The sequence below is a fragment of the Dermochelys coriacea genome, chromosome 10 (assembly GCF_009764565.3).
Source record: "Dermochelys coriacea isolate rDerCor1 chromosome 10, rDerCor1.pri.v4, whole genome shotgun sequence".
Lineage (NCBI taxonomy): Eukaryota > Metazoa > Chordata > Testudines > Dermochelyidae > Dermochelys > Dermochelys coriacea.
In genome coordinates this window covers 81015654-81042669 of record NC_050077.1, presented here as the reverse complement: position 1 = coordinate 81042669, position 27016 = coordinate 81015654, and the positions used below count along the sequence as shown (strand labels likewise).

The 27016-nt window shown below is 42.1% G+C and overlaps 1 protein-coding gene across 2 annotated transcripts in view; it reads right to left on the bottom strand.

Annotated features, from left to right (window-relative positions):
* Positions 1–749: 749 nt before the first annotated feature.
* Positions 750–27016, bottom strand: part of SMAD6 (SMAD family member 6) — a 79223-nt gene continuing 52956 nt past the window's right edge. For both annotated transcript variants that reach the window (XM_038420801.2, XM_038420800.2), the window contains one exon: positions 750–1659. In XM_038420801.2, coding sequence (XP_038276729.1) covers positions 1118–1659 — 542 coding nt within the window. In that variant the 3' untranslated portion in view covers positions 750–1117. The remainder of the gene's footprint in view (positions 1660–27016) is intronic.

Sequence of the window (27016 nt, the reverse complement as noted above, 5' to 3'; positions counted from 1 at the left end):
CTGGGTCATACCAATGGTCCATGTAGCCCAATTTCCTGTCTTCCAACAGTGGCCAATGCCAGGTACCCCAGAGGGAATGAACAGAACAGGTAGTCATCAAGTGATCCACCCCCTGTCGCCCATTCCCAGCTTTCTGAAATTCAGGCTGCTTCAAGGTATATCCTCAGGTTGTGCATTCCAAAAATGGAGGCACCCAAAATTGCCAATCGCTTTTTAAAATCTTGGGCTTCTCCACTAAGAACTGAAGAGAGACTGAATAGCTACAAGGCCTTGATACTGCAAACTGATCCGAGTGGACTTAGTATTTCAGGATCAGGCCTCTGATTGTATTCTGTCCTTTTCATCAATCCTGTCACCCATTAATTTGCTAAATGTGTGTGTGTGTGTGTGTATGGCGTACACACATACACACTTCACTACATCTCAACCAGCATACTTGTTTTACCAACTGGAATACAGAGCAGCACACAAAACTACATTTTTAAACAGATTTTCTTTAATCCTTTTTTCCACCCCCTTGCTCTTGGCCTCCCTTCATGTATGAAGCACTGGAGACAACTGGAGCCCTCTAGTCAGAAAGGAGTTGATTTTTTTTAAGTGAATTGGCATGGATTTGAGCCTGCAATCTTCACTCTGGAAAATCTAAATTGACTCCAGAATGCCTGAGGAGAGACTGCTCAGAACTTTATTTAAAGACAGAAAAATAACTGTTCTTCCCTCTTTCGGGAACAAAAAAAAGACAATAAAAACCCCCTATAATGCGAATACTTTATTATCAATGAGTGACTGGTATTAGCTTTTTGTCTGGTATTAATAATATTTCAAAAAACCATACATCAAAATTAGGGCTTTTTCCTATTTTTGCTGTATAATTTTTTTAAATCTGTATTGTAAGAATTATATAAGCCAAAGTGCATTTTCCTTTTTTTGTCCATATACACATTGCACCATACATAAATAATTACATTGTAAAAATGACTCCATAATTACAAGTATAATATATATTTTCATATAATATATAAAACTTTATATTAAATCTAGGTAGATGATATTTGGGATAGTCTGTTTGTTTCTCTCTCTCTCTCTTTTTTCCCTTTCTTTCGGCAGAGGCTGATTGTTATCTACTGTTGCTGAGTAATATCTCCAACCAACAAGGACATGACGTGATGAACTGTCTCGAGTAACATGGCCCCCATCCTTTAGCAAAGCTTATCCGAACACTGTTTGGGTCATAGGGCCCATCTGCATAATCCAGATCCGTGGCGTGTTGTAAGAGGCAAGATTTCTCGTAATCAAATACCTTTATCGAATAGCCAGGCATCACTTTGCGTACTATTAAAGTCCTACAATTGGGAATGTCCAGTGTTGGGGAGTTGACGAAGATAGGATGCTCACTGCGATTGTAGGCCCACACACCATCAGGTTCTTTGCTAAGTAAAATCCCATAGCCAATTTTACTTCGAGTCCTTCTAACAGTCTCACTCCTATTTTCCAGGTTTAGCTGTCCGAGGCAGAAGCCATTTCCTTGAGGTAGGTCATAAAATATACTGACAGACTGTTCATACACTGTGTAGAGGCGTCCCACACGAGTCCGATGTTCCCAGTAGGCAACATTACACCAGTGGCTCTGCTTAATGGCATCAGGTGACATACTGGCATCTGTGGGGGGGGAAAAGCAAAGACACATTCAAGGTTGCTGATATAGCATTGGCCTATTTCAAGCCACACACGAATAAATAACCCTTTTAATAATTACCACTGCTTGAAAATAACACAAGGAAAGAAACCCCAAACTAAGTCAATCCCACAGCAAACCCTCTGTGCCTAGATCAGAGCCATCCAAACATGTTGGATGTGGGCAACTTGTCAGGATCCCACAGATCCCACCTATTACACTTCAACATTTGTATTGTGGTAGTGCCTGAAGGCCACAAGCAGGTTGGACCTTATTGGGCTAGGTGCTATACAGACATATAAACAATGGTCCCTGCCCCAAAGAATTTACAATCCAAAAGACAAGACTTAGCAGGAATATGATACAAACCAGGAAGGCCAGACTGGGTGGTGGGTCGGGAGAAACAAAATAAAAATGTAACAATAGGTGCAAACTCTTAGCTGGTTAGTAGCACTGATTACAACTTAAGAGGGCTGAACATGCAACACTGACTCAGGCGAGTCATATTAACTGACATGAGTAGTGAAATTAACAGCCCCTTAAATTTTCTGGAGGAAGGGGAAACCTAGCTGACTATAGAGCTCTTCCTCTTTAACATATGGGTAGGGGTCAAGGAAACCAAAAGTCTCAGCATGCAGTGCTCTGTCTTGGGACACAGAAGCCTGGGATCTATAGCCTCCATGGTTTGCTTTTCAATATTAAAGGTGAGGATGGTCACAGGTCTGACAGTTCTCATTGATCACAGCAAGTGACCCAACTGCATAGTTTCAGACTTTAGTATCCCACATATTATTTGCTGGCCAACTGCACTTTTCCTCAAGTACCAACAGAACCAAAGCAAGTTCCTTCATGTCCCACCTGATGTCAGGGGATGGAGAAAGTATTTTATCAGAATACCAGGGAATAAACTCCCATATTAACTTAAACATTAATATTCTCCTTTGACAATCTAGGAGACCAAAGGACACAAAATGTCAGTGAAATTTCTTCCAACTCACTTTTGAAAACAGAAGTTACTTCAGCCAGGCCTTTGCTATCATCGTCACGGAACATATAAAACAATGTACCTTGGTTTTCAAAGGCAAACTCATATTGACAAGTAATGCACAGATATACTCATGAACTGTTATTACCTATCAAGGTAAAGGATTTGAATGCAAGCATATTCTGGAAGATTTCTCCTAGCTAACAATCTTTGACACAAGCTCCGGTGTCCCTCTAGTGAGAACAAGAAATGCATCCGATGAAGTGAGCTGTAGCTCACGAAAGCTTATGCTCAAATAAATTTGTTAGTCTCTAAGCTGCCACAAGTACTCCTTTTCTTTTTGCGAATACAGACTAACACGGCTGCTACTCTGAAACAAGAAATGTGAGGCACCCTTTCGTGCCAAGGGTATAATATTTTCCATAAAACTATATAAATATTTGTATGTAACCTTGAATTACTGATCTTCCGGACCAACAGGAAGGCTTCTTCCTTCTCTGAACCACGTTCAATGAAGAATGGAGGTATTGGGACAGCTGGAGATGCCTTTAAAGTTCATGCTTATCACTATTTACAGTGCGTCTAGAAATTGTACAGGAATTTACATCTCTAAAAGGGGCCCTAAAAGGTGAAACAGGCTCTTTCCAAACACGTAATCCTGATGCTTACAGGCTATTTTCCAAAAATCCACTCTGTGATTTCAAGGATGACCGTATAATAAACAGAGACTCTTCATCCATATTCTCCATTCTATTCGAGTCAGTGGCATTTCAATTAGCTTTAAGTTAGATCTTCCAGCTACTAGTGATATACAGCATCAGAGTTCTCTCAGCATTCAAAATACTAATGAAGTGCACAGATTAAACCCAGCAGAAGAGTGAGCTATGCACACTTTCCTTCACCTATACAAAGCTCTTTTTTTTTTAAGGACATTAACTTTGGAGTTCGATTTTTTGGCTTTAGATTTATTTAGTGCTAAATGATTTACTTTGTAAATCAATAAATAAATAAGCAAACAAAAAATTAAAGAAAACAATTACTTCATTTGTTACTGCATGTAGGGACTGGTCTTTTCATAACCAATCTAAGTTGGCCACTTCTGTATAAAATACGCCTAACATTCTTGTTCTGGGCAAGGGTCCCAGAGCTATAAACCCGGCAAGGAGCTCTGCTTTGAGCCAGCCTTGTTCTATACCCTGCATTAAGCTCCCTGACAATATATCACAAGACTGTGGCCTGTTGACCTCTCTGCCTTCATGCCATCAAGTCTGATTAACTCACACACAGGGTGATGCCATTATTTTGCTTCAGAGACTCTATTAAGGCACCGGATTTAAAGCACAGGCCTACAGCCCCATTTCTTTTCATTCTCAAATTACACTGGAGTGGAATGGGCTTTCCTTCCCATTAACAGTCTTTGAATTAAGCTGCTTTGTTAGAGTTTAACTTGAGTTGTAGCTATACAACTTTAATGGGGGGGAAGCGGGAAGGAGGAGAAAAATGGTAGGTAATTGGGCTTTTCCACCTCTAAACACAGAACAGCCTGGCAAAAATCTGGCTGCAAGCAAGACAAGGACGGGGAATGTTTATTGTCGAGCACTAGCCCCTTTATGTTGACGCCCATGAGCTGTCACAGGCACAAACCTCAAAGGAAGTATGAGAACGGCTCTCCCCATCCCCCATACATCTGTGTATATAATCTCCAGGTGAACACACTCACACATCCAGGTGAATGGCTGCCAAGCAGAAGCTCCAGCCCTGTTTCTACAAAGTCCCCACCCGGAGGTTTGAAGGCATTTGCATCTGATGAAGTGAGCTGTAGCTCACGAAAGCTTATGTTCAAATAAATTTGTTAGTCTCTAAGGTGCCACAAGTACTCCTTTTCTTTATTGTGGCGAATGAGACCTGCTAGATGATTCCCTGCTGCTTAAGGTGGCTTAGACAAAGGAGCAAGCCAGTGCTCAGCGGCTATCAAAAATTTAGGGCAACATCCTGGACCCATTGAGGTAAAAGGGCAAAACTCCTGTTGACTTCAATGTGGCAAGGATTTCACCCTCAGAGCCTCCAGCTTTTGAAACCTGTTTTCCAACTTCCTCCATAAAAGGCTAGGCAGGGCTAAAAGCATCTTTTGGCTCCACAAATGCTCTGGTTGTAAACAGGATTTCTCAGAAATGCATGGTCAGTAGCGCTAAGACTTAAACAACGAAATTTATCGGACTGCCTTTGATAAACAGGCTACTAAAATTTTGGATGAAAGACAAGGTAGGATCCTGGGGCTGAAATTCCTCCTACATTACACAGGCAATGGACTTCAGATAAGATTCTTCTTCCCAGGATCTTAGAAACAGAAGATGCATAAGACCTATTAGTTAATCCAAATCCAACTCCCATGAATGTTCTCAATAGTACGTTTTCTACTCTAGTTTGTAAAGCCGCAAGCAATGGGGTTCCCTGGCACCCCCCAACCCCCCCCCCCCAGCGGAGATCACTACACACTCTAATTGAGCTGTCAGGAAGTTTTCCCTAATATTCAGCCTTAATTTCTCCCTTCTTACTTTTGCCCTGTTACTCCAAGTGATATTCCTTGTACCACCCTAAATACATTCTCTTTATCTCATTACCACCTTCACTACACTGTGAATCATTTCTGTGACCTAGTCTGTATCCCTAACAATTTCTGTTAGGGGTGCGATTCTCTACTCAAGTAGTTAAATTGGCACATCCCCAATGTGGACATAGTTATACTGGCATGAAGGTGCCTTACACCAATACAGTATATTCCCCTTCCCTTGCATCCACACTAGGGGGGTTATGTTGCTTTAACTATACTGTTAAAGGCTTACAGTTTGTGTGTACAGGCAAGCCCTTCGCCAATTTATACAGATGTAGCTCTTTTAGTCTTTTCCTAATGGGCTTTGTTTCAAAGATTTATTTGATTCTATCAGTGAGGCTTGGTGAATCTGCAAGGAAACAGAAGTCCCCAGCTCCACTCTGTACTACAGCCTGGCCAACAAAGGGAAAACAGAAAGGTTAATTCAAAAACAACTGCAGGTTATGTCTTACTCAGTTCATAGGTGAATTTTACATAAAATATACACGGATGTGCAGACAGGTATCACTTTCATACGCTGCAAGAACAAAAGAAAGTGGCAACATACATCTCCATCTCCTAATCCCAGCTCTGTGGCTAAAAATCCAAAACAATGAGACAAAGGATGTTGCTGTAGAAAGCTCAAAGTTGGTGTGCATTAGCGTAAGCGCTGTGTTTTTACATATACTGTGCGCAGGAGAACTCTGGCTTTCCTGGGAGTGAGGGTGAGGTGGGGATGGAGTTACATTTAGGCCAAGTGGGATGGGTGAGCAGTAAACACACAGTGGATTCACTGCAGCTTCCCCTTTCCCCTATCCAACGCCCATCCAGGAACACTCCAAATCTTTAAACCGGTGGTGGGAGGAAGGGGAGGGACAGGAGGGAAATACTTCCAATGGGAAGTTAATTTTGTTGGTATAGGGTATTATATATACAGAATATAAGACATTCATGGCTGAGTTTAGCAATAAATACACCACTTTCTCACTAACATGTTCTCCATTCCTGAGCTACTTTTGATATTTAGCTTCTGCATTCAGGAGCCCAAATTCCACCAAAATCTTTCTTTGTAACATATGGCATACCAAATCCAGCTCTGTTACACCTACATACACCAGTCACCGTAGCTTTCCTGAAGTCGACGGAGCTGTTCTGCTGTTACTGCTTGGGCAAGTCACTTCAGGGCCAATTTGTCAGGGTATTTCTACAGATAGGTGCCAAAATGCCTTTAAAAATCTGACCCTTTGTGCTTCCATCCCCCAATTGTGAAATGGGGATGTTAATACTTACATGGGGTTCTGAGCAGGAGTTCAGGACTCTTTGGGACTGGGTTACTATGGCAACAGATGCCTTAAAAATGCCAATAAATAAAATAAATGAGAGCATGTGCTAGTACTGATTCGGTTTTTATTTTTTTAGATCCATAATTAGCATAAGGGGAGATCAGGCTAGAAGTTAATGCAAGCCGCCATGATTTGCAGGCTGGCCCATTCCTTGTTGAAGCAATTAAAAGGGGAACGGGTATTAAAAGTGCTCTTCTGTTTGCACGGGAAATACCTTTTGGGCTTCCTGTTTGGAATGCCCTCTGTCCAGCCTGAGAAAATGAGTGCCCTGAAGAAAAAGGGCCTTTCTGAACTGAGCTTGATCTTCGGCACAATATACAATGCTTCTGCAGACATACAGATTACGGTGCCCTAATAACCAATGTAATGAGCACAGAATAGCACAGCTCTGAAAACAGCATCCAAGCACACTGAGCCTTCCTTTGTGTATAGCTTGACACAAGAGTCTTACAACAAACACTGAATTTCTATCTTACATATTTTTATGGGCCCCATTACCAAGGTATCTGAGCCCCTCCCAATCTTTAATGTATTTAGCCTCACAATAGAAGTTGGGGAAATACTATTACCCTCATTTCTTATAGCGGGGGAACTGGGCTGCAGAGAGGCTAAGCTCCCTGCCCAAACTCAGCCAGGAGATCTGTGGTAGGAGCTTAAACCCAGATCTCCCCATTAGTAGGCTACTCCTTAACCACTGACCCATCCCTTGGTGTGTGTGTCACCTCGCTTGTCAGTCTTTCAAAAGCCACTTAATTTAGACAGGAATTTAGCAGCAATCTGATTGAAAATTTAGTCCAACTTTACGGCACCCCTACTTTAAAAACAAGTACATCACCTATCATTACGAAAAGGTTTTGATCCAGCACTACTGTCACAATGAAAAAGACAATATAAGTTTAAATGACTGCTTGTTGATCTTTTTTCTTTTCACAATAAGAATCACTGTCAAAAGACAAACAGCTGCATGATGGAATAACTAGAGCAGGGGTCGGCAACCTGCCGCATGCGAGCTGATTTTTAGTGGCACTCTGCTGCCAGTCTGGGGTTCCGGCTGCCGGCCCCGGCACGTGAAACCTTAAAGTACAGTAAATAAATGAAGACTTTGCACACCACTTCTCAAAGGTTGCCAACACCTGAACTAGAGAGAGGTTAATGTTGGGGCTGCGGTTTTCAAAACAGCATCAGGGAGTTCGGTGCCCAAATCCCACAGAAACTGACTGGGAGTTAGTCACCTAAGTCACTTAGGTGCCTTTGAAAATCTAAGTCCGAATCCAGAAAATCAGCAAATTACATAGGCTGGACTGAGAAAATGGGAGTCTTTTGTTCTCCCATCAAAGTCATCCCCATGTTTTTCTTCTAAACATCACAGATGAAGTCTTTAAAACTGTATCCGCCACCATTCTTTACATGCACACACCCAAGAGATAGGAGAAAGATTTATTCAGCTCTTGACTAACTCACAGGCAGTCACAAGGTTAACCTTTCACCATCTCATAAACCCCAAACGGCATATTCCATCTTGGACTCTACCATTTTTAAATTCAACGTCAGAAATGTATAGGCCTAGCTATAAAAGATCTGCCACTTGCCTTCTGACACACTGAGCGTTAGTATGGAGAGGCTGTGTCAAACTGAATACAGTTAATTGTCAAACCTTTGGGCAGAAGTTAAAGTTCCTGTTCAACTAAGAAAATTATTCTAGGGAAGTAACATCCAGCACAATCACATAACTTAGCCCTTTGGCTCGACACATTGCATTGACCTACATAAACAAAAGCACCCTTACAACCTGTTTGCTTTGGGCTCCAAAGCAAAAAATGAATCCCAACTCCAGCAAATTTCCCTTCCATCTTCCTAAAGGGCTGGAAACAGCTCAGTGAGTCACTATATCATAAAGAGCCCTTCCAAGTTCTCCAGACTGTTCACAGCACAATGAATTTGTAAACACTGAAGATTTTTTTTCTTTAACCCTTTGACCAAAAGCCTTTATCTCCTTTACCATCTCGAAAGAACCTACAGCCCATGGCTTATGGGGGAGTTAAATGATCAGCATGCTTACTCTGGAAGAGCCATGACTTCATCCAAAGTTCCGTGATGACCATGTATCCTCCAAGCACATCAATAAATACTGTCAACTAGACTTTGCTCTTCCCAAAACATGTCAAGATGACTTGCCAGGCACTAGTCATGGGAACATACAGTTTTAGGAGAGTGAGTAAGGGAAGGAGATTCAAAGTTAATTTTGACTCATAAAAAGATCTGTTTAGATCCAAATATGACATAGCGAGTTCTTCAACCTCTCAAATCTCTAATCAGAATGAAGAACAGTAATTTTAAGACTTAGGGAACTGCTTAAAAAGAAGTTTCTGAATCTCTTTGCAGTATTACTGTAGTATTTGCAAAATTGCATTAATATAGTCAGTGATATTAACATAAATCTGTACTGACTGAAGTCTCAGTCAGTCAAGGATTTCCAAAACACTATCAGCCAAATCAAATTCTGTCCTCAGTTATGTCCGTACAACCTACTGAATTGAAGGAGTTTGGAATGAGTATAATCAACCTGGCCTTATATTACAATTTCCCCCTGTCTATTGCCATCCAATGAGAATACTATTTTGTTCCAGGTCTGCATGCCTATTTTCTTCTTTATAAAATACTAAAACATAACAGTTATATATTTCTATTGAAAAGCTTAAATTTTATGAGGAGAGCAGAGGATGACTAACAGACAGAACTATAGTAGAAAGAACAGAAATCAGGCACTGAGCAGCTGAATTTCATTTGTAATTAAATCTTCCATGGTGTACAGTGTAAACAAACATCATTTGCTGTGCAGAAAAATTGTATCTTTTTGCTAGCTTTCTAGATCACCTTTTCCCTAGAATATCATGTATCTGAGATGCCCAATGTACCCCCACACCAACTGTTAAGTTTTGTTGTTGTCCCACATTAAGTCTTAGTCAGACCAACAGACTGAGCTACAGTAAAGTCTGTGGCTTTTCATCTGTAAAGTCTGGAGCCTGCTAGCAATTACAGAGTTCTGCATCCGTTTAACCTCACAACCTTTGCAAAGCCCTGTTTGCCCATTAGGTAAGTAGTTTTTGTTATTATATTCTTCAGAAATTACCACTTAAAACCCTAAATTTCCCTACAAACTAAAGAGAGGATATCTTCAAAACTTGATTTTGCATTGAGTTAAAAGTAAAATTCTTTAGAACAGTCAGCATTAGACATTTTTAATAGGTGTTTTCAATTCTTTACTGCAAATCGCTCTGCCTTCTGTCCAATAAAACCAACGATGAAGGAATGCAGCATACTCTCTACATCAATTTCCAGCTCTAATAGCAGGCTGTTAGTGTCCCCAATAGTATGCATACTTTCCAAGAATATGCAATAATTTGATAGGAATTCCTCTTCCCTCTCTGAAGTAGTGAAAACAAGGGACTTTTTTTTTCAACTAGGATGTTCCTAATCAATCATTACATCACTGTTGATGAAGGCAGGAGATTAGGTGCCTTTATTAAAATAACTTCCAGACGAGACTTGAGAATCAATTACCCCCAAACTGGTGTGTACACACACATCCATCCACACACCCACTCAATATCTCTAATCCAAAAGAACCAGCCAACACACTTCATCTCTTTTTCCCCTCATTTCAGTTCCTTTCAAGGATATCCAAAAAGGAGGGAGGTAAGCAATGAAAAAGTATTTGAAACATCTCCTATGTTTAGAGCAGAGACGGATGTTAGTTTTAGTTAACTGTGTTTGGACGGACAAGGCAGCTAAACGTCTCCCCTGCAATCCCACTTTTCTTTGGGGGGTGAGTGGGCTAATAATGGCTTTTAAAAGCCATGCAATAGCTGAAAAGGAAACCCATCTACGGCCGAAAGGCAAACAAAACTCAGTGAAAGGAGACAGTTAAAAGGTTCAAATGAAAAGGCTGTTCTCCGGAAAGCTCTCTAAAGGGTCTCGTTATGTGCCTCGTACATAGCCTCCCTTTCGGCAGTCTCCCCTGCTGAACAAAGTGGCTGCTTGTGCAGAGGTGGATTGCTTTTCATTCTTTTATCTCTCAGCGTATTCAAACAAATCCTGAAAAGATGAACTCATCTTGCAACCCTGACATGAAGCAAGCACTTTAGCCAGCCTCTATTACAAGAGAGCCTGTTCTGTGTCTTATCCACTGCCAAGTATTAGTTTCGCCTCCAGCCATTAGGCTCTACCACTCACCAGACAGCAGGGGCAATGGACAGAAAGTCATATCCCTGCAATTTAAATAAATAGCCTATTCCCCCCCACTTTGCATGCTGCCCTTTATGTGCTGACGACAAGATCAGGAGGGATTTTTGGACAGAGCCGTGCTTGTTCAAGTTCTTTCGGAAGAAAGAGAAGTATGTTAGCCCTATACTGCCTTCCTCAATGGTGGTACAGGCCACATTTTTAACAACTATCATTATAGGCAGCGACAACTTATAGCAACCACATTTTGGCTGGCGTCAGAGCTATCTCTGCCATCAAAGCCAGCTTTATCGATCAGATGTATACACTGGAACTCTGGCTCTTGTTTACTTGTGGGCTTGTTCCTTAGCGTCACCATTTCCCCTGGTGAAGCTGTACCTCACAGCAGACACATCCAAAAGGAAATCCAAAAGGAAATTCTCTCTCTCTGTGTGGGGTCTCAAGGTAAAGAAAACATAACTTGAGGTTTTGACGGTTTGTGAGCTGACAGCACTTTAAATGTAAGTAAAGTTCAAAGCACTTCACTAATAAAATGCTTCTTGTAAACAAAATCCTAAAAAAAAATGTCCTTGCTGGCTGTTTCTTACTGCCTTTAAAAGCATAACAGAATTGTCCATCAAATTTTGCAAAAATTTTCCAAAAAACACAGAAAAATCACTAGATATTATACAACATGCAAGATTAACATATCTCTGCTTCATACTTTAATGTTTGAATTTAGGCCCCAATTTAGCAGTGTTTAACTATAAGCATATACTTTAATGACAGGTTTCAGAGTAGCAGCCGTGTTACTCTGTATTCGCAAAAAGAAAAGGAGGACTTGTGGCACCTTAGAGACTAACCAATTTATTTGAGCTACTCACTAAAGCTTATGCTCAAATAAATTGGTTAGTCTCTAAGGTGCCACAAGTACTCCTTTTCTTTTGGCATATACTTTAAGCCATCCCTATTCAGCAAAGCATGTGCTAAAGAGTTAGGTCCAAGCTGTTCTGTGCATGGAAAACCTCAGCACCCATGTGGCACATCAATGAGGCTCCACCATAAGGACAAAAGCAGTTCTTCAATGCAGCACACTTTGCAGGATCGGGGCTCTCAGTGTGTTAAATTTGGAGACTAAATTTAACCATTAGCATGTGAAATGGAGGGATTTTAACAGTACTTTATACACTAATTTGAATCCACCCTTAACTTTAGAGTTGCTAGGTGCTTCCATAATACAGATACATGGTTGTGAGTGAGATTTACATATCATGTAGCATGTGTGTTTTCAGAAAAATAATGTCAAAGTTTGGTCACTATTCTGTTGTGATTCGGACTATTGTAAACAGGCAATGGAGACTGGTAGTACTTTTGTTCTGAGACGGAATTTAATTAATAAAATGCTTTGATGCTTATTACCATTCAAGTGCTATCATATTTTAATAGTCACAAATCAAGCTGTTTTATTTTCTAAGCAGAGACTCCCAAGGGGACTAAGAACTGTAATCCCACTCTATTGCATTTTTACAGACTAACCCAAAAGGATGTTGTTTACATATGTTCTGAATGATACTTATTATGGGTTGCCCAAAGGAAAGGTGATGTAACAAAGTTACTGCATCACCCAAACTCTTTTAACAGACAGGGATTTGAATATCTGGGTCTGTTTGTAAAAGAGTTGGAGTGCAATTTTATGAAGTGGCCAAATTATTTAGGAGCACAAGTCCCACCAACTTTCAATAAAGCCTGTGTTCCTAAGTCACTTAGGACTTTTGAAAAATCCCACCCTTGATCTGTAATAAAGAATTTCTAATGTGTTACTGGGCCATGTACCATTTCTGTAATCTTATTATATGGAGTCATATCCTTCGCTCACTCCATGGAGAAGCTTGCAGAAGGCCTTCCATTCTACTTTTATCCCTCTTTAGACTATATATATATATAAAATTCCTTTTATTTTCAGTAATATCTTACCTTTGCTTCAAAATAAACACTACATATTTTAAGAAAGCATAGAACTGAGATAATTTTAGAAAAAAATGTTGGCTGTGAATAATTTCCTAAGCAAGGTCCAGCTAGAAAGTGCAGCAAAAAGAAAACGCATATTCCAAAACATCTTGTTACAGACCACGAGGGAGCCATCAGCGGAAATGAACCCTGTTAATGTTCTTTGAAACAAGTTCCAGGGTAGTGAAGAGGTTAAAACTTTCCACAGCAGAAATGGAATTTTTATGGCCCTACAAAATACAATTAATTGTCAATCTGCCCCAGCAATGCTCACAATCGTTTTTGTTAAACCAATATACTTAACATACTTCAGGCTTACAAGTTTCAGCTGGAATGGATCACTAAAAAAGAAACAAAAAAAAATCCCAACCACTACATTATATTAAGCTCCAACATAAAGAAGCTTGTGTGGATTTTCTGCCTGTGGAGAAATTAATATGTGATCATGTGTACTGAATAGAACATGATAATCCCAAATGCTCTCATTTTCCACTGTTTTCTTACACGCATTTATATCTGCTTTTCTCAGGTGCAGAGATATTGATTTGTGACAGATGGCAGCATTTTTCAGTTAAAATGTCACTACTAAAATTGCTTATTTATGGAGGCTGATTCTTTGAGATACCTTCAGAGCCACTGGTTCCTGTTCTATCCGTTCTCAACAACCGTAACTGCCATTTTTCGTTCAGTTCTAAGATTCAGAAAAATAAGCCACCAACCCTAGGAAAGGCAGATGCTTTGCAAATGTGAGTTATCCCCTCACAGGAGAGCTCTGGAACTCTTTCAGAGTCCAACATTTCGCCATTTTGTGGAGGAACTGAAAAACAAAAAGTTCCCCTCAATAAGCGCAATTTCTTTTATTGATTCTCTTCAATGTGTCACCAAAGTAAGCGCCTCTAGGGCTGGAACACAGCATAAAACAGCCCAGTGTCAGGCTTCAATTCTTAGTGTTTGTCCCTCCCACAGGAAAATCCAATGTAGGATAGAAAAAATATGAGATGTGAGGGTCCCCCTTGTTTGTTCCTATCGGGAGGAGCTAAGGGGTTCAGCACCCTGCACTGGAAGATGACTCAGGAGGACACTGTTGAGGGAATAGGAGGGAGAGAGGAGCAGCAGATATAATTTGCGGGGAGGAGCACTGGGTATGTGTAGCTCCCGTGGAAATGGAGTCACGGCTATAGAGCCCTGGGCTGCCTCCCTGAGAAAGAGACATACAGCCCACTGCAAAATTCTGCCGAGGGAAAGCCAGAATGTGTGCAGAGGGAATTGAGCTGCATGTGTCTGACTGGGGGCTGCTCAGCGGAGGAGAACTTCCCACAGGCCTCTGGATTGCATGGGCACTATAGGCCCTGCTCCTTCAAAAAGGCCACTGTGCCTCACTGAGAGGGCGATGGGAGGTGAGGATGTCCAGAGAACAGCATGGGGGCTTGGAGGTACCATCACTCTTTCAGCAGAATCTTCTCTGGAAGAGGAATCTCTCCTTGAGGAATACAACACAGACTTCCTTTCTACACAAAGGACAAACTTGTACCATTTGCATACAAATATCCACGGATGGCGCCACTCCTGCTCAGGGAAAACTTCCAGTGATTGAAGAATCCATCCCTTAGGTTGGACATTAAGAAAGTCAGGGTAGATAAGCACTGGAACAAATTGCCTAGGCAGGTTGCGGAATCTCCGTCATTGGAGGTTTTTTAAGAACAGGTTAAATCAGAGGTGGCCAAACCATGGCTTGCGAGCCATATGCAGCTCTTTTACAGTTAAAGCGCGGCTTGCAGTTCTCGTCTGAAAACTCCAATTTAAATGACACTCTCAACTTGGATTTTTTTTTTAAACTGACTAATTTCAAGAAACTGGTTTCTGACACATCATTCCCTTGCCTTTTAAATAGTGCGTCCTGAATATTATATTTAAATATCATATAAAGTTTTTTTCTACTCCCCTGTTGATATTTATGAGGGTCTCTTTGGCAAGAGAGAAACTGGCTATTCAGGAGAAACAATGAAAAAGCAAACAATTTGAAAACCAAGTATTTATTTTTAGACACATAGACTTTAAGGCCAGAAGGGACCATCACAATCATCTAGTCTAGTGGTTTTCAACCTTTTTTCAATTGTGGACCCCTAAAAATTTTGAATGGAGGTGTGGACCCCTTTGGAAATCTTAAACATAGTCTGCAAACCCTCAGAGGTTTGTGGACCACAGGTTGAAAACCACTGATCTAGTCTGACCTGCTGCACATTGCAGGCTGCAGAACCTCATTCACTCACTCCTGTAACAGATGCCTAACCTCTGGCTGAGTTACTGAAGTCCTCAAATCATTATATAAAGACTTCAAGTTACTAAGAATCCACCATTTACACAACTTTATACCAGCAAGTTACCCATTTCCCATGCTACAGAGGAAGGCTAAAAAACCCCCAAGGTCTCTGCCAATTTGATCCAGGAAAAAATTCCTTCTCAACCTCAAAAATGGCAGTCACTTGCACCCTGTGCATGTCGCTGACCTTTTTATGTATTATTTGCCAACTCCACGGAGTACAGTATTTTCTGGTACAAAGGTGATTTTTTTCCAAGGTAACTTAGTCCCGTTAATCTCCATTTCTCATGGCTAAAAGTTTCATAGGCACATCCATGACATTTGAGCACATCTGTGTGTTATGCTGTACATGTAACTGCTCTGTACATGGCATGTAAAGTTAACACAGTCATCTAAATATGTCATAAAAAGGAGTCCAAAATATAACCACCTACATTTCCTGCCAACTATGAAAGCAGCAGAGCTGTCATCAGCCCCAATTTGGCGGCGACTCTTTCAGGTTTAGGAAATCAGCCCTGGGCAGTTCCAATCCCAGCAAATGTCCCAGATTCTGACCAGCATTAGGCTGCTGTACAGTAGTGAAACAGCAGCACCCCTTTGGCAGCTTTGACTCTTGTGATCAACTGCCTTCCTTCACTCCCTGCCAGGCGCTTCTCAAATGGAGATCCAGCCCCTCGCTACCAGTTATTTTTCATTTGTTCTCCGAGTGCCCACTCCCGTGCAAGTCAATGGGCGTTTTGCCACTGACTTCAACGACAGCAGGATCTCAGCAAATACTCCAGTCAAGGCCATTTCTTCTGATAAAGCAAGAGGGCAAGAGGCCAAGGCCTAAAGAGAACTGGATGATACGTACTCCATGTCAGAGAATGGTGATTAGTGGCAGAGGAGTCTTCCTGGGGTAATCAGCCCTGACCGAAACAGACAGGAATCTTCGACAGTCCAGGAGGAGGGGAGAGAAACAAGATGGAAGATGGGAAGTGGGGGTTGCAGGGGAGGAGAAAAAATTTACAGAAATCAACTTGCCAAGAAATCTGGGGGCCTACAGCTACCAGAGGCTTCTGGGCTCATTCTGGCAAGATTTAGCTTTTCTCTGCTTTTTTTCTCGTGCCCTTCAGCTTTGTTTTCAGGACACAACAGGCTACATGGAGAAATCACCCAATGTACACTGCGCCCTCTGGAGGTAGGGAGCAGGGGACAGTGAAGTGGCACCAAAATCTCTTAAAAAACCCCTCTACCAAAGTTTCAGATCTTGGGAACTGTGACTCTCAGATCCTAAAAGCGTTCCTGCAGTCCTTTACCAGAAACATAAGACAGAAAACCCTTGCAGCTCTGGGAGAACTCATATAATAAATCATTCAGTTGTATGTTTCCCTTTTAGCCACAGCAAAGTCAAACTCTTCCTTCCCCCCACTGTTAACCATCCTTTGTTTGCTTTATCTCTCTGCTGCTTGGGGTGGCACAGAGCCAACTCTTGTTATTAATTAATCTAGGGGACGCATGCTGCATTCCTGGCCACCCTAACCACTTCCTACTTTGGCTGGGATGGTGGGCAGAAATTCAGCCTGCCAAATCCTTTTAGTTACATTAGGCTCCTTGCAATATCTCAACCATATCCTGTGACCACAAGTTGCAAGAAAGAACATTTAGAATCAAACATAAAAAGAAAAAGAAAAAACCCAACCACCCTTCTGACACACAACAATGTACTAACCATCTAATGCAGTTCCCATAGTTGAGGTGAGATTTCCATTGGATTAACTCTGCTCCCACTGAAACCAATAAGAATCTTACCACTGACTTCAATGGAAGCACAGTTAGATCAATGTAGAGTGTATTGAAAAATCCCAACTTTAATGCTGAGAGAAAACTAATCTTTGACAGATAGGGAGATAAAACGAGCAGAGATGGGGATGCTTCCCCGAACCAGTGGACCCTGAAAACTGTAATAATAATTATTTGTGCCTCTAAAATATCTTCATCTGAAATCTTCAAAGCATTTTACAAACACCAACTAATTATTAGGTACAATTTAATAGTAACAGAAATAATGCTACTTTGCACTTCCATTTCAGGCCTAGCTCTCAAGGCACTTTACAAAGGTTCATGAATTAAGACTCAGCTCCCCTGTAGGAGAACTATTTTACAGATGGAGAAAGGAAAGCAGAGAGAAAAGTCAAATATTTACCCAACTCCAAACAATGAGTTAATGGCAGAGCCATGAATAGAATGCAGAATTCCCAGAATTCCCAGTCAGCTGCTTTAACTACTGGACGATCATCTTACAAGAGGATAACCCAAAGCACAGAGATTTGGGGCTGTTAAAACACCATTTGTGCATGCTTCACACTAACAAACCATAAACACTGCTCTTCCGGCCAGCCTAGACCAGGAATGGCCACTTTACAAAGGTGTTCTATGTGGACCTAGACACAGTTTTTATAAGACTGTCATGTCAGGCAGCTGTAAAGGCATGTCTACAAATGTTCAAATCCTCACACCTCCAGCCGCTGCACAACCACCAATGAAGTTCCACTGGCAAAAAAGCAGCTGTGAGAACACTAATGTCCATCCAGCACTGATATCATTATGATTGCAATATTATGTATTCATCATATTGCAGTAATCCGTAGAAGCCCCAGTTGACCACCACATCATCTGACCATGATCAAGTTAAAATTATGTTAAGCCGTGTTAGAACTCCTGACTCACATTCCCTCTAATCGCTAGTGATGCGGCCTCCATGCTGAGGATAGGAAAACCTGTGGCAGATTTTTCCAGGGGGTTAGGATAATATCTAACAGGGAAATAAGCATTTTAGAATAACAAAGGACATCTGTGCCCAGAAAATGTTGCAAGTGCCATGCTAGCTAAGTAAGCGTATCACTAGCTAGTCATGCTATTTTGGCCATTGTTATCCTCAATATTACTAAGACACCTGTAATTGTCAAAGTGAAAATATTTTTGCACATTTCCTTCCACTCCCCAGTCACAAAAGTTTCTGCACACTGAGGGAGTGGGAGCTCCTGCCAAGCTCTGTGCCTATGAACAGACTCAGCGATAAAATCACACACGATAGGAAGGAGCTGTGAGACTCTCAGTCAAATGGCAGTTCAAACAACTAGATTCATTTCTATGTTATCTTTAAACCCAAATCTAGTCTAAATTTTCAAAAGTGACTAATGATTTGGGTGTCTCAGTTTTTGGGACATCTTAATGGAATCTGATTTTCCAAAGGCGTGCACTCAGCACGTTCTGAAAATCAGGCCCTTTAAGGTGTCTTCAGCTGGGTATCTGAAAGCTGATATCCCACAGTGCTTATTTTTGAAAATTCAGACCTAAAAGCTTTTGTACAACATCAGATACAAAATAGGCTGTGAGTGAAATAGCTTCTGAATGCTTTCCTATAAACCAGAAAACTAGTAATGAGGCTTTTTTAAAAAGAAAAACCAAACCACTGATAGATGCAGATATGATTTCACAGATACACATTTCTTTTTTTTAAGGAGCCTACAATTAACTCCCAACTGAATTGTTTCCTACTTAGAGAAAATTCACTCAGTGCCATTCTGATCTCGGACTTCATGTTGACACTGAAGTGATTTTCACAGGGTTTTTTGTTGTTGTTTTTTTGCTGTGGGAAGTGTTGGATATGGGAGGCAGATAAAAGTCTGATAGAACTGAGACCACGTTGACCATCATGGACTGAAGATGGTAGGATTCGGCCCATGGCTGCAAGCAGCAGACTAGAGAGAAAATTAGAGTTCTGGAGACAGGCATCTGTGGGCTGTACACCAATACAACTGAAAATACCCCTGACTGTGAAAGCTCTATGAAAACCATATCGCCGACCCAGAGAACAAGCTCAGGCTAAGGAATGTCAGGTTGGTGAGGCCTGCAAAAGGTGAGGAACTAGGGAGCTTATCAAGTATTTTTCTCCAACTGGGCTGTGAAATGGCTGAAGATAAATAATTTTGCTTCCCCTCTACAACCCCGTTGCCACAGTCCTGCTCCTGAGTAGAGTGATCTTGTGACACCCCACGTGGCTCTTGAGGAATGTGCAACCCTTGGCTTGAGGAATAACGTTTTGTGTTGAGCAGCATGTGGAACCGAGCCCAGCTTTCAAGGGCCGGCAAGCATTCCTTTATCGCTACCAGCTTTCATGGCCCAAAGGATGGTGTGGCATCACCGTCAAACCCAGGGTAAAAGCAACAATCTGTGCTCTGGTACATTTACAATATGATAAAAGGGGTAGCTCACATTTAATACCCTAATGTAGCAAGGACAAGTTGTAATTTAACATGTGTTCATGGGGCAAGTGGACCCGTATACCCAGGTCTGGATGGGATGGCTGGGCTGGGACATTTCTCTTTCTCCCTTGGATGATTTGGCATTTTGGGACAAGAAAGGAAGTGACAGTGCCCAGAAAAGTGTGAAGGAAATTACCTTCAGAGGGGGCCCTGCAGCATGGATAGTTCTGTGCCTGTTTCAACTGGAGTGCAAGTTTTATCATCCCACCCCCCATACATCCCACAATTTGGGTTCTTTGGGGTTCCCTTTTACTTCCTTCCCACCACGCTAACGCTCAGTACCCCATACAGACTCCACATCACAGTGCGCCTCCCTCTGCCCAAGGAGGTCTGGATAATCTTGCAAGTGACTCTCAGCCCTTGCCCACCTGAACCAGCCCCTCACCCCATATACAACCACCGGGCTTTTTTCAATACGTGATCAATATCCACACATACATGGGGCAATACACAACGTGATTTGCAACATGAAATTAAGATTACAGCTTTGTTCCTACTGGGCCAAAGCCCAATGGGGTCCTGCCCCAAGTAACGATCCCACTGAGGTCTTGAGAAAGCACTGCAGGATTTGGTCTGTGGCTCAACTGATGTGATTCTGTATAACCCAGTCGGGGGGGTTGTTGATTTGCTTTGGGAGGAGAGGGGAGTTAGGGTCAGTGTGAATTGGACACCTAATTGTCCTTTGTACCTCTGCAAATATGAAGCCAGTTGAGCTATAATACAGGGATATAATTGTATCGTATATGGGTTCTACCCCTCTTTTCCTTTGGAGAGAGGCTGACTGATAATCGGATGAGGTCTGTGCGTTGCAAGGGTGATTCTGGGGAAGTGGGCTCTTTGTGGTTGGTAGCTAACTCTGCCCTGTGGGACAGGACTGGAGCAGTGGTGGGGATTAAGTAGCATCATCAGTAGCACTTTTAACTATCCAGATCTGGATGGAGAATGTGGGAAAGATTCCTGCTCTTCCCCTGGTCTGCCAGTATTCTCACTCGCCCGAACACACACATACAGACACCCCCAAACGCATACTTGCATGCACGCACACACACACACAGGCATAGAAACATGCACCACTGCATATCTACACACACACTGGTACATTTTTCGGATCACTAGCTTGTTTATATACATGTAGACATTTCAATAACTATTCCAGCCCTTGCTTACAGTCAGCAGCTCCTCTGCTCTGCCTACCCCCACTGAGGATTACTCATGGCCCAAACACTTGGGCTCTCACTCCCGTGTAAACAGTGAATTAAGGGCCACAGGATTTCAGCTCTATATCAGTATTTATTTTTGAACATTCAGAATCATCTCACTGAAAGTTTCATGTTGGAGACTCCTGCCTCTCTGAACTATCCTTCTCTCTCTATGAAAGCATCATGAATCGGCCCCTATGAGAGAAAAGATCAGTGGAAAATAATTCTTGTCATTTGCATACTATACTGGAGAACTGATTGTGTAGTTTAAAGCGTGTTGTTGAATACTCCTCACTCAAAATTCGGTAGAGAAAATTAATAACCCTAAGGGAGCAGTTGTACTACACGAGGGCAGATATTGGATGGTTTCTGCTAATGTGGGTTAAACACAGTTGTGGAAGAAACTTAACCATATTTTAAATACTCACTACAATGGGCCCCATAAATGCATTGAAGTCTATCAGATAAACATAATGGAACAAATTCAGACATGGAATTGGCAGCTGCAATTCCGCTCTGTGGTTGCACATACTTTCATTTGGTGAGACTGGACCCCATGTATTTATTAAATTATCTAAAAAGCAGGCATATTCAAGATAATCCATAGCATCTAGCAGAAATCCATTACACCCAGCAAGTCAGTAATGCATGGCTTTTACAAATCCCCCAAAGCATTTTCAGAGTAATCTCCCATTTGACAAAATCCCTAACCATGCATGTACACATGAGAAAGGAGAAAAGGAGTACTTATGGCACCTTAGAGACTAACAAATTTATTTGAGCATAAGCTTTCGTGAGCTACAGCTCACTTCATCGGATGTGAAGTGAGTCTCATCATTGGAGTCTCTAAGGTGCCACAAGTACTCCTTTTCTTTTTGCGAATACAGACTAACACGGCTGCTACTCTGAAACATGAGAAAGGAGGTGACTCGTGACAACTACCCACCCTTCCCAAAGAAATCTGTTTTCAGTTCTAAAAAATATTTATTTTTTTTAAGTGGAAACAAAAGAAAATACCAACATACACACACACATAATCCCCAAATGAGGTGACTGATGGGAGAGAAACCAACTCACGAAAGAAAATTCAAACTCAGTGGATCATATTCTGCTCTGTTACACTAATACAAATCCAGAGTAACTCCATTAATCATGTCTTGTTTTGTGTCACCAAAGAACAGGGGGCCTGATTTGATACACTATGGGCACGTTAGTACCTAAGGCATGAAGCATACAGTGAAGACACATGGACAGCATTAACTTTGAGTCTCCTGGTTTTCCATGTCACTCATTCAATGTAATGTAACTATAATCATTTGTGGGTTCGTTATGGGATTCATTGTAGTCAGGAGAAATATGATTGTTCCCAGGAACGAAAGGGCCTTCAACTGACTGACATATCCTCCTAGCTTTCTTGGACAAGCCGACATCTTTGGGGGCGAGTACAAGACTTTAAAGCTAAACAAATAACCTTTTTAGAAAGTATTCAATTTAATCCCAAGAAACAGCAAATCTAAAATGCCCAGCCTGATCAGCATTACTGCTCTTAGCTCTGCCAGTCTTTCACTTAGGCATACAGAACATTCCTGCAAAGAGGGAGTCACTCTAAAGAATTCAGTTTTTAACACTGGTAATTAAGACTGCTTGATTGAGTATAACACTAAACGACTTTCTCATTTAAGGAAAAGAGGACAGGAGGGGCAGTAGGAACGTTTGCAAATCAGGGGCAGTCAGATTAACACAGCATGTGAATGCTTCATTGTGGCTAACGAGTTCAAGACTGTACACACTACACACAGTTTAGCACCAAGGGACAAATGTTAGTCTCTCTCTCTTTTCAATGTGAATTGATTAAAAAAATAAAGAAAGAAACATTTTTGGCAAAGTAGGTCCAATAGCATTTGCTAAAAAGATTACCTGGCACCATGCTATCTCATTTCACTTCATTGTTAAAGTCCCTTGTGAGTACAGATCACATATACACACACACAAATATACACATGAAGAAATAAGCCCAAAAGCAGCAGAAAAAATATTCAGTGAAAAAGTGAGATCTGTTATGTTTTGCTGGAGTAAATCAGCAGAGTTGTTGACACAGTTCCACAGCCTGCACATGCTTAATTCCTATTTACACCAGTTACACATGTTACTCCTTGTCCTAAGATTTCCCACTATTTCTGGTGGGGAGAGGAATGTGTGTGAGTGGTAGGTAAAGATGGGACACTGTTAAACCTGAATACAGTAAACAATGATGCTGGCATTATACATGCTGTCCAGTTAGTGAACTAGAATCCTTACATTGTTAAAAATAGGAAAGAAACTGCACAATTCACATATTTTATAAAGTTGAGTTAAATCAACATCTGCAAAAAATATCCCCGTTAAACAAAATAGCAGGATTTCATTAAGTAAATTGCAAGTTGGCAAAAATTCTGAAAGAAAGGGGGAAAAAACCCACAGCCAGCCCTATAATTTAAACCTTATTTTAACTGTGACAACATTACTGCAAATAGGCTTCATTTCCAAATGAAAAAATAAAATAAAGTCTAAAAAAACTTCCCATCCTCTTCTTCCCCACCTCTGTGGACCGCAATGTTTGAAGTAATTATAATGTTACATAGAGCTTTCCCATGGAGAGAAAGGGGGAAAAAACCAAACCAGTGGAGCCCTCTCATTCAGTCCCCATTGTCATTGTAATGAAATTTACAAAACCTGGCTGGAGTGGCAAACTCTGAGAGTTTCTACAAGAGGAGCGTCCAAACGTTTGCACAACTGAGGGGCTGCCGATTGGCAACGCACCCTGGGCCTATGGGATGTCCTTGATATGTATAAAATGTAGCTCGCTGCACTCAAGTTCACCTTCAATAGAGTGGTGCAGCCAGCAAAGACTATAGGTTCCCAGCATACAGGCCTCCACCCTGATCCAAGCAGAGGTTGTTTAGATCAAGATGCAGCACTAGGTATTACAGTCTCTGCAAGCTCTACCTATTCTGTAGCTGCATGCACACAAAGGGCAAACTTCTGCCCTATACTGATATAAATCCAGGGATGCTGGAACAATTTGTATAGAGGGGGGTGCTGAGAGCCACTGAACGAAACTGTAAACCCTATGTATGATGGAAACCATTTTAAGCGAGGGGGTGCTGCAGCACCCCTAGTTCTACCATCTATGTGTAAATCTGAAGTAATTTCATTGTCACCATTATGATTCTGGGAATATGTGGCTTTAACTGGCTAATTCTCACCAGGGACGATACCACAGGGTTCCATGAAGTGAATTCTTCAATGGAAAAGAGACTGGCCAAAAACTTTAGTTTGGCAGCTTTAGTACAGAGAAATATATCGGTCTTTGTGATGCTCCATCGCACGCACCGTTTTAAATGCATAACGTTTTTCTGCAGAGGACCAGAAGCCAGCCGTGGGTCCAATGGAGTGGGAAGGGATGGCTGATAACTGTGCCGTCTCATTTATTTATTTCACATTTTAAACTAAAAACTTGTGACACACTTTCATCTGGAAGTCTTTGGAGATGACAGTTATCATCATCATTTGTATTACCGTCACGCCTGAGCGGCTCCAGTAGTACCCACAATGCTGTTTGTGTCTCTGATTCGTACCAATTTGGCTTAAAAAAAAATACAGCAGCCCCTTCTGAGTGGTGCAAACGAGCGCCGTCACCTATCCCTTCCATGCCTTCTGCTCCATCCATCATGCCTGCCTCACAGCTCTTTGTGTGTCCTTATCCCACTCCGGTCTTCCCACCTTTTTCCACGGGGGCTTTGGGTACGTCCCCATAGCAAAAAAAAATCCCCCCACAGCAGCGAGTCTCAGAGCCCAGGTCAACTAACTTGGGCTCGCACTGCCTGGCTAAACATAGTAGGGTAGGTGTTAACACTCCCCTTTTCTGGGATTCAGAGCCCGGGCTCTAGCCTGAGCCCAAACGTCTACACTGCTATTTTTCACCCCGCAGTGCAAGCCTGAGTCAGCTGCTGCGGGTCCTGTTTTGCTGTGTAGACATACCCTTTAGGTGCATGGAATTACCTCCTGGTCTCACGATGCCAGGCATCCAGCATCTCTTCATTCCAACCCTTCCAAAGAGCCTCTTAATCCCAGAGACCCAGCATTACAAAAATTAAACATCCCACTACTGGGCCCGCCTTCCTCTGGCCTGCCACTGCACTGTGGTTTCCTGGCTCTGTCTTCTAGCTTGTGAGCTCATGTGGAAGGCCGTGAGTGCACTGTGTGTTGTCCAACAGGGAGTGACATTCTTAGGGCCACACTGCGAGTTTAGCCACAGCCCAGAGCAAAGGCCTGGTGAGCAAAGGCCTGGTGCCCCACTCTGGAGTACTGTACGAGGTACTGAGACACAGAGACCCTTTTGAGTCACAATTCCTCCCCTGCTTGCTTCTTGCTCTAGGGGTAGGAATTTGCTGCTCACCTATATCAGCAGCGCATTACGACACCTGCTATGCCAAGGTGTAGCGGATAGGGATGGGGTAGGAATAAGGGTACATACAGTGCCTGCTTACTCCGAGCCCATCCAGCTGGAATTCTGCATTTACCTGACGATTTCTTTTCTTTGGGCAGGTCTACACTTAAAACATACAGTGAAGATGCTACTACGCGGACAGGAGAGCTTCGCTATAACCGCGTTGCTCAGGGGTGTGGATCTTTCACACCCCTGTGCAATATAGTCACACCGCTGTAAGTTTATAGTGTAGACCTGGGCTTCAAGTAATAAGCTCTACAGACCTGTTACAACAGGTACATCAGCCTGCTTACAGCTAGGGGGTGGGACCAGCCTTGCCAATCACAGGCAGCAAGGGAATACCCCACCCCCTGAATCTGTCTCCCTCTGGGAAAACATCAACAGCCAAGATACTTCATTTCTACTTCCACGAAGTACAGACAGTATGACATGTACTTTGATTAAAAAACACATCTCCTACTGCAGAGGTTCAGAAATCCCAACGAGACAACCCCAAATCTCTGGCTGTCAATTTCCATCACTATTCTGGAGGATCCATTTGTCTCCAGCATAGGCCAGAAACTGTGGACTTACTCAACCTCGCTTGCACTGTGAAGCCTGCAGGGGCAAAGATGATCGCCCAAAAGGGTAAATGCAGTCCTGGGACACAGCTGGGAATCAGATACACTACTGAGTCCAAATATTAGTGCAGAATTGGAAATAAAAGTCTGCAATTTCCTTCCCACAAGCTCTGCAGCAGGAAAGGCAAGAGGAGTCACTGGTCAAGGGGGAGGCAGAGACAACGGATGGGAACTTCCCAGAGGTGGGGCTTCCCTGTCAGCCAGCGATTGACAGGGCTGGTTCTGCCCCCAAGCTGCAAGCAGCTGAAGTATCCATCCTAACGGCTCTGTGCACCTCAGCAAAATGAAGAATTGCAGGCTCTAACTTCCCCTAAGTTCTGTTGTGCAACCAGGTAGCCCAAGTCACAATCTAGACTTCAATGTCCAACTAAATCCACCTTTCTAATCATCTAGAATACCACCTTTGATGCAAGACTCTGCTGCACAATGAATGTTAATAAACAAATACAGTTGCCTCTGAAAGTTCATTAAATGTTCATTAAGTGTTCATTAAATAAAAAGCAAAAATAAATGCAACATTCACTGAAACAAGAGGGATGTGCAACCCTGGGGATGAAGTGTAGCATTTTGAAATGGAAGACTAATTATTTGTTTACAGTGATTTGCCTTTATTTTCCCCCCTGGCATTTAAGTCAGTTATTTTGGATGGCTATTCTCTGTGTACAGAGCTGAGAAACTAGCATGCTTATTTCCTTTGTGATCTATACATTGTTTGCTGTGCTAGTGGGAGAAACCTGTGCATCTCAGGGAGCACAAAAAATCAGTGAGTCATACGGAGCGAAGAGAAAAGAACCCACACATGCAGCTCAACAAAAAGCTGAGCACAATTTCTGAGACTGCTCACGATCCAGTTGTTGCTTAGGTCTCAGTGAAGTTATGACCTATTGCCATTAAAGTGTGTGTCAATTCCGATTCAGCCTTCTCCTTTAATTTAATTGGACAAAAAGGGAAAGCAGTTTAGTAATGGACGTCAGCAGGAGGTAAATGAAATCAGTAGAATAAAATCTATTTGAAGGGTTGACATGTGTGCGCGTGAGAGGGAAACAGACAGACTTCCAACGAGGCAATATGGTTTTTTCTAGTGATGCCAACTAGGAGGAGCATTACAATATGTGTCCCTGAATAAAATGAAACAGCAAACACCAGGGGTCTGGACCATTTTTTCTAAAGTAGGCCAAAAAAAGGGCTCAGTCTAGCAGTATTCCAGCTTTGTCCAGGTTCTCCTCGGAGGGACTATTTCACTTTGAGGGCTTGGGTGGT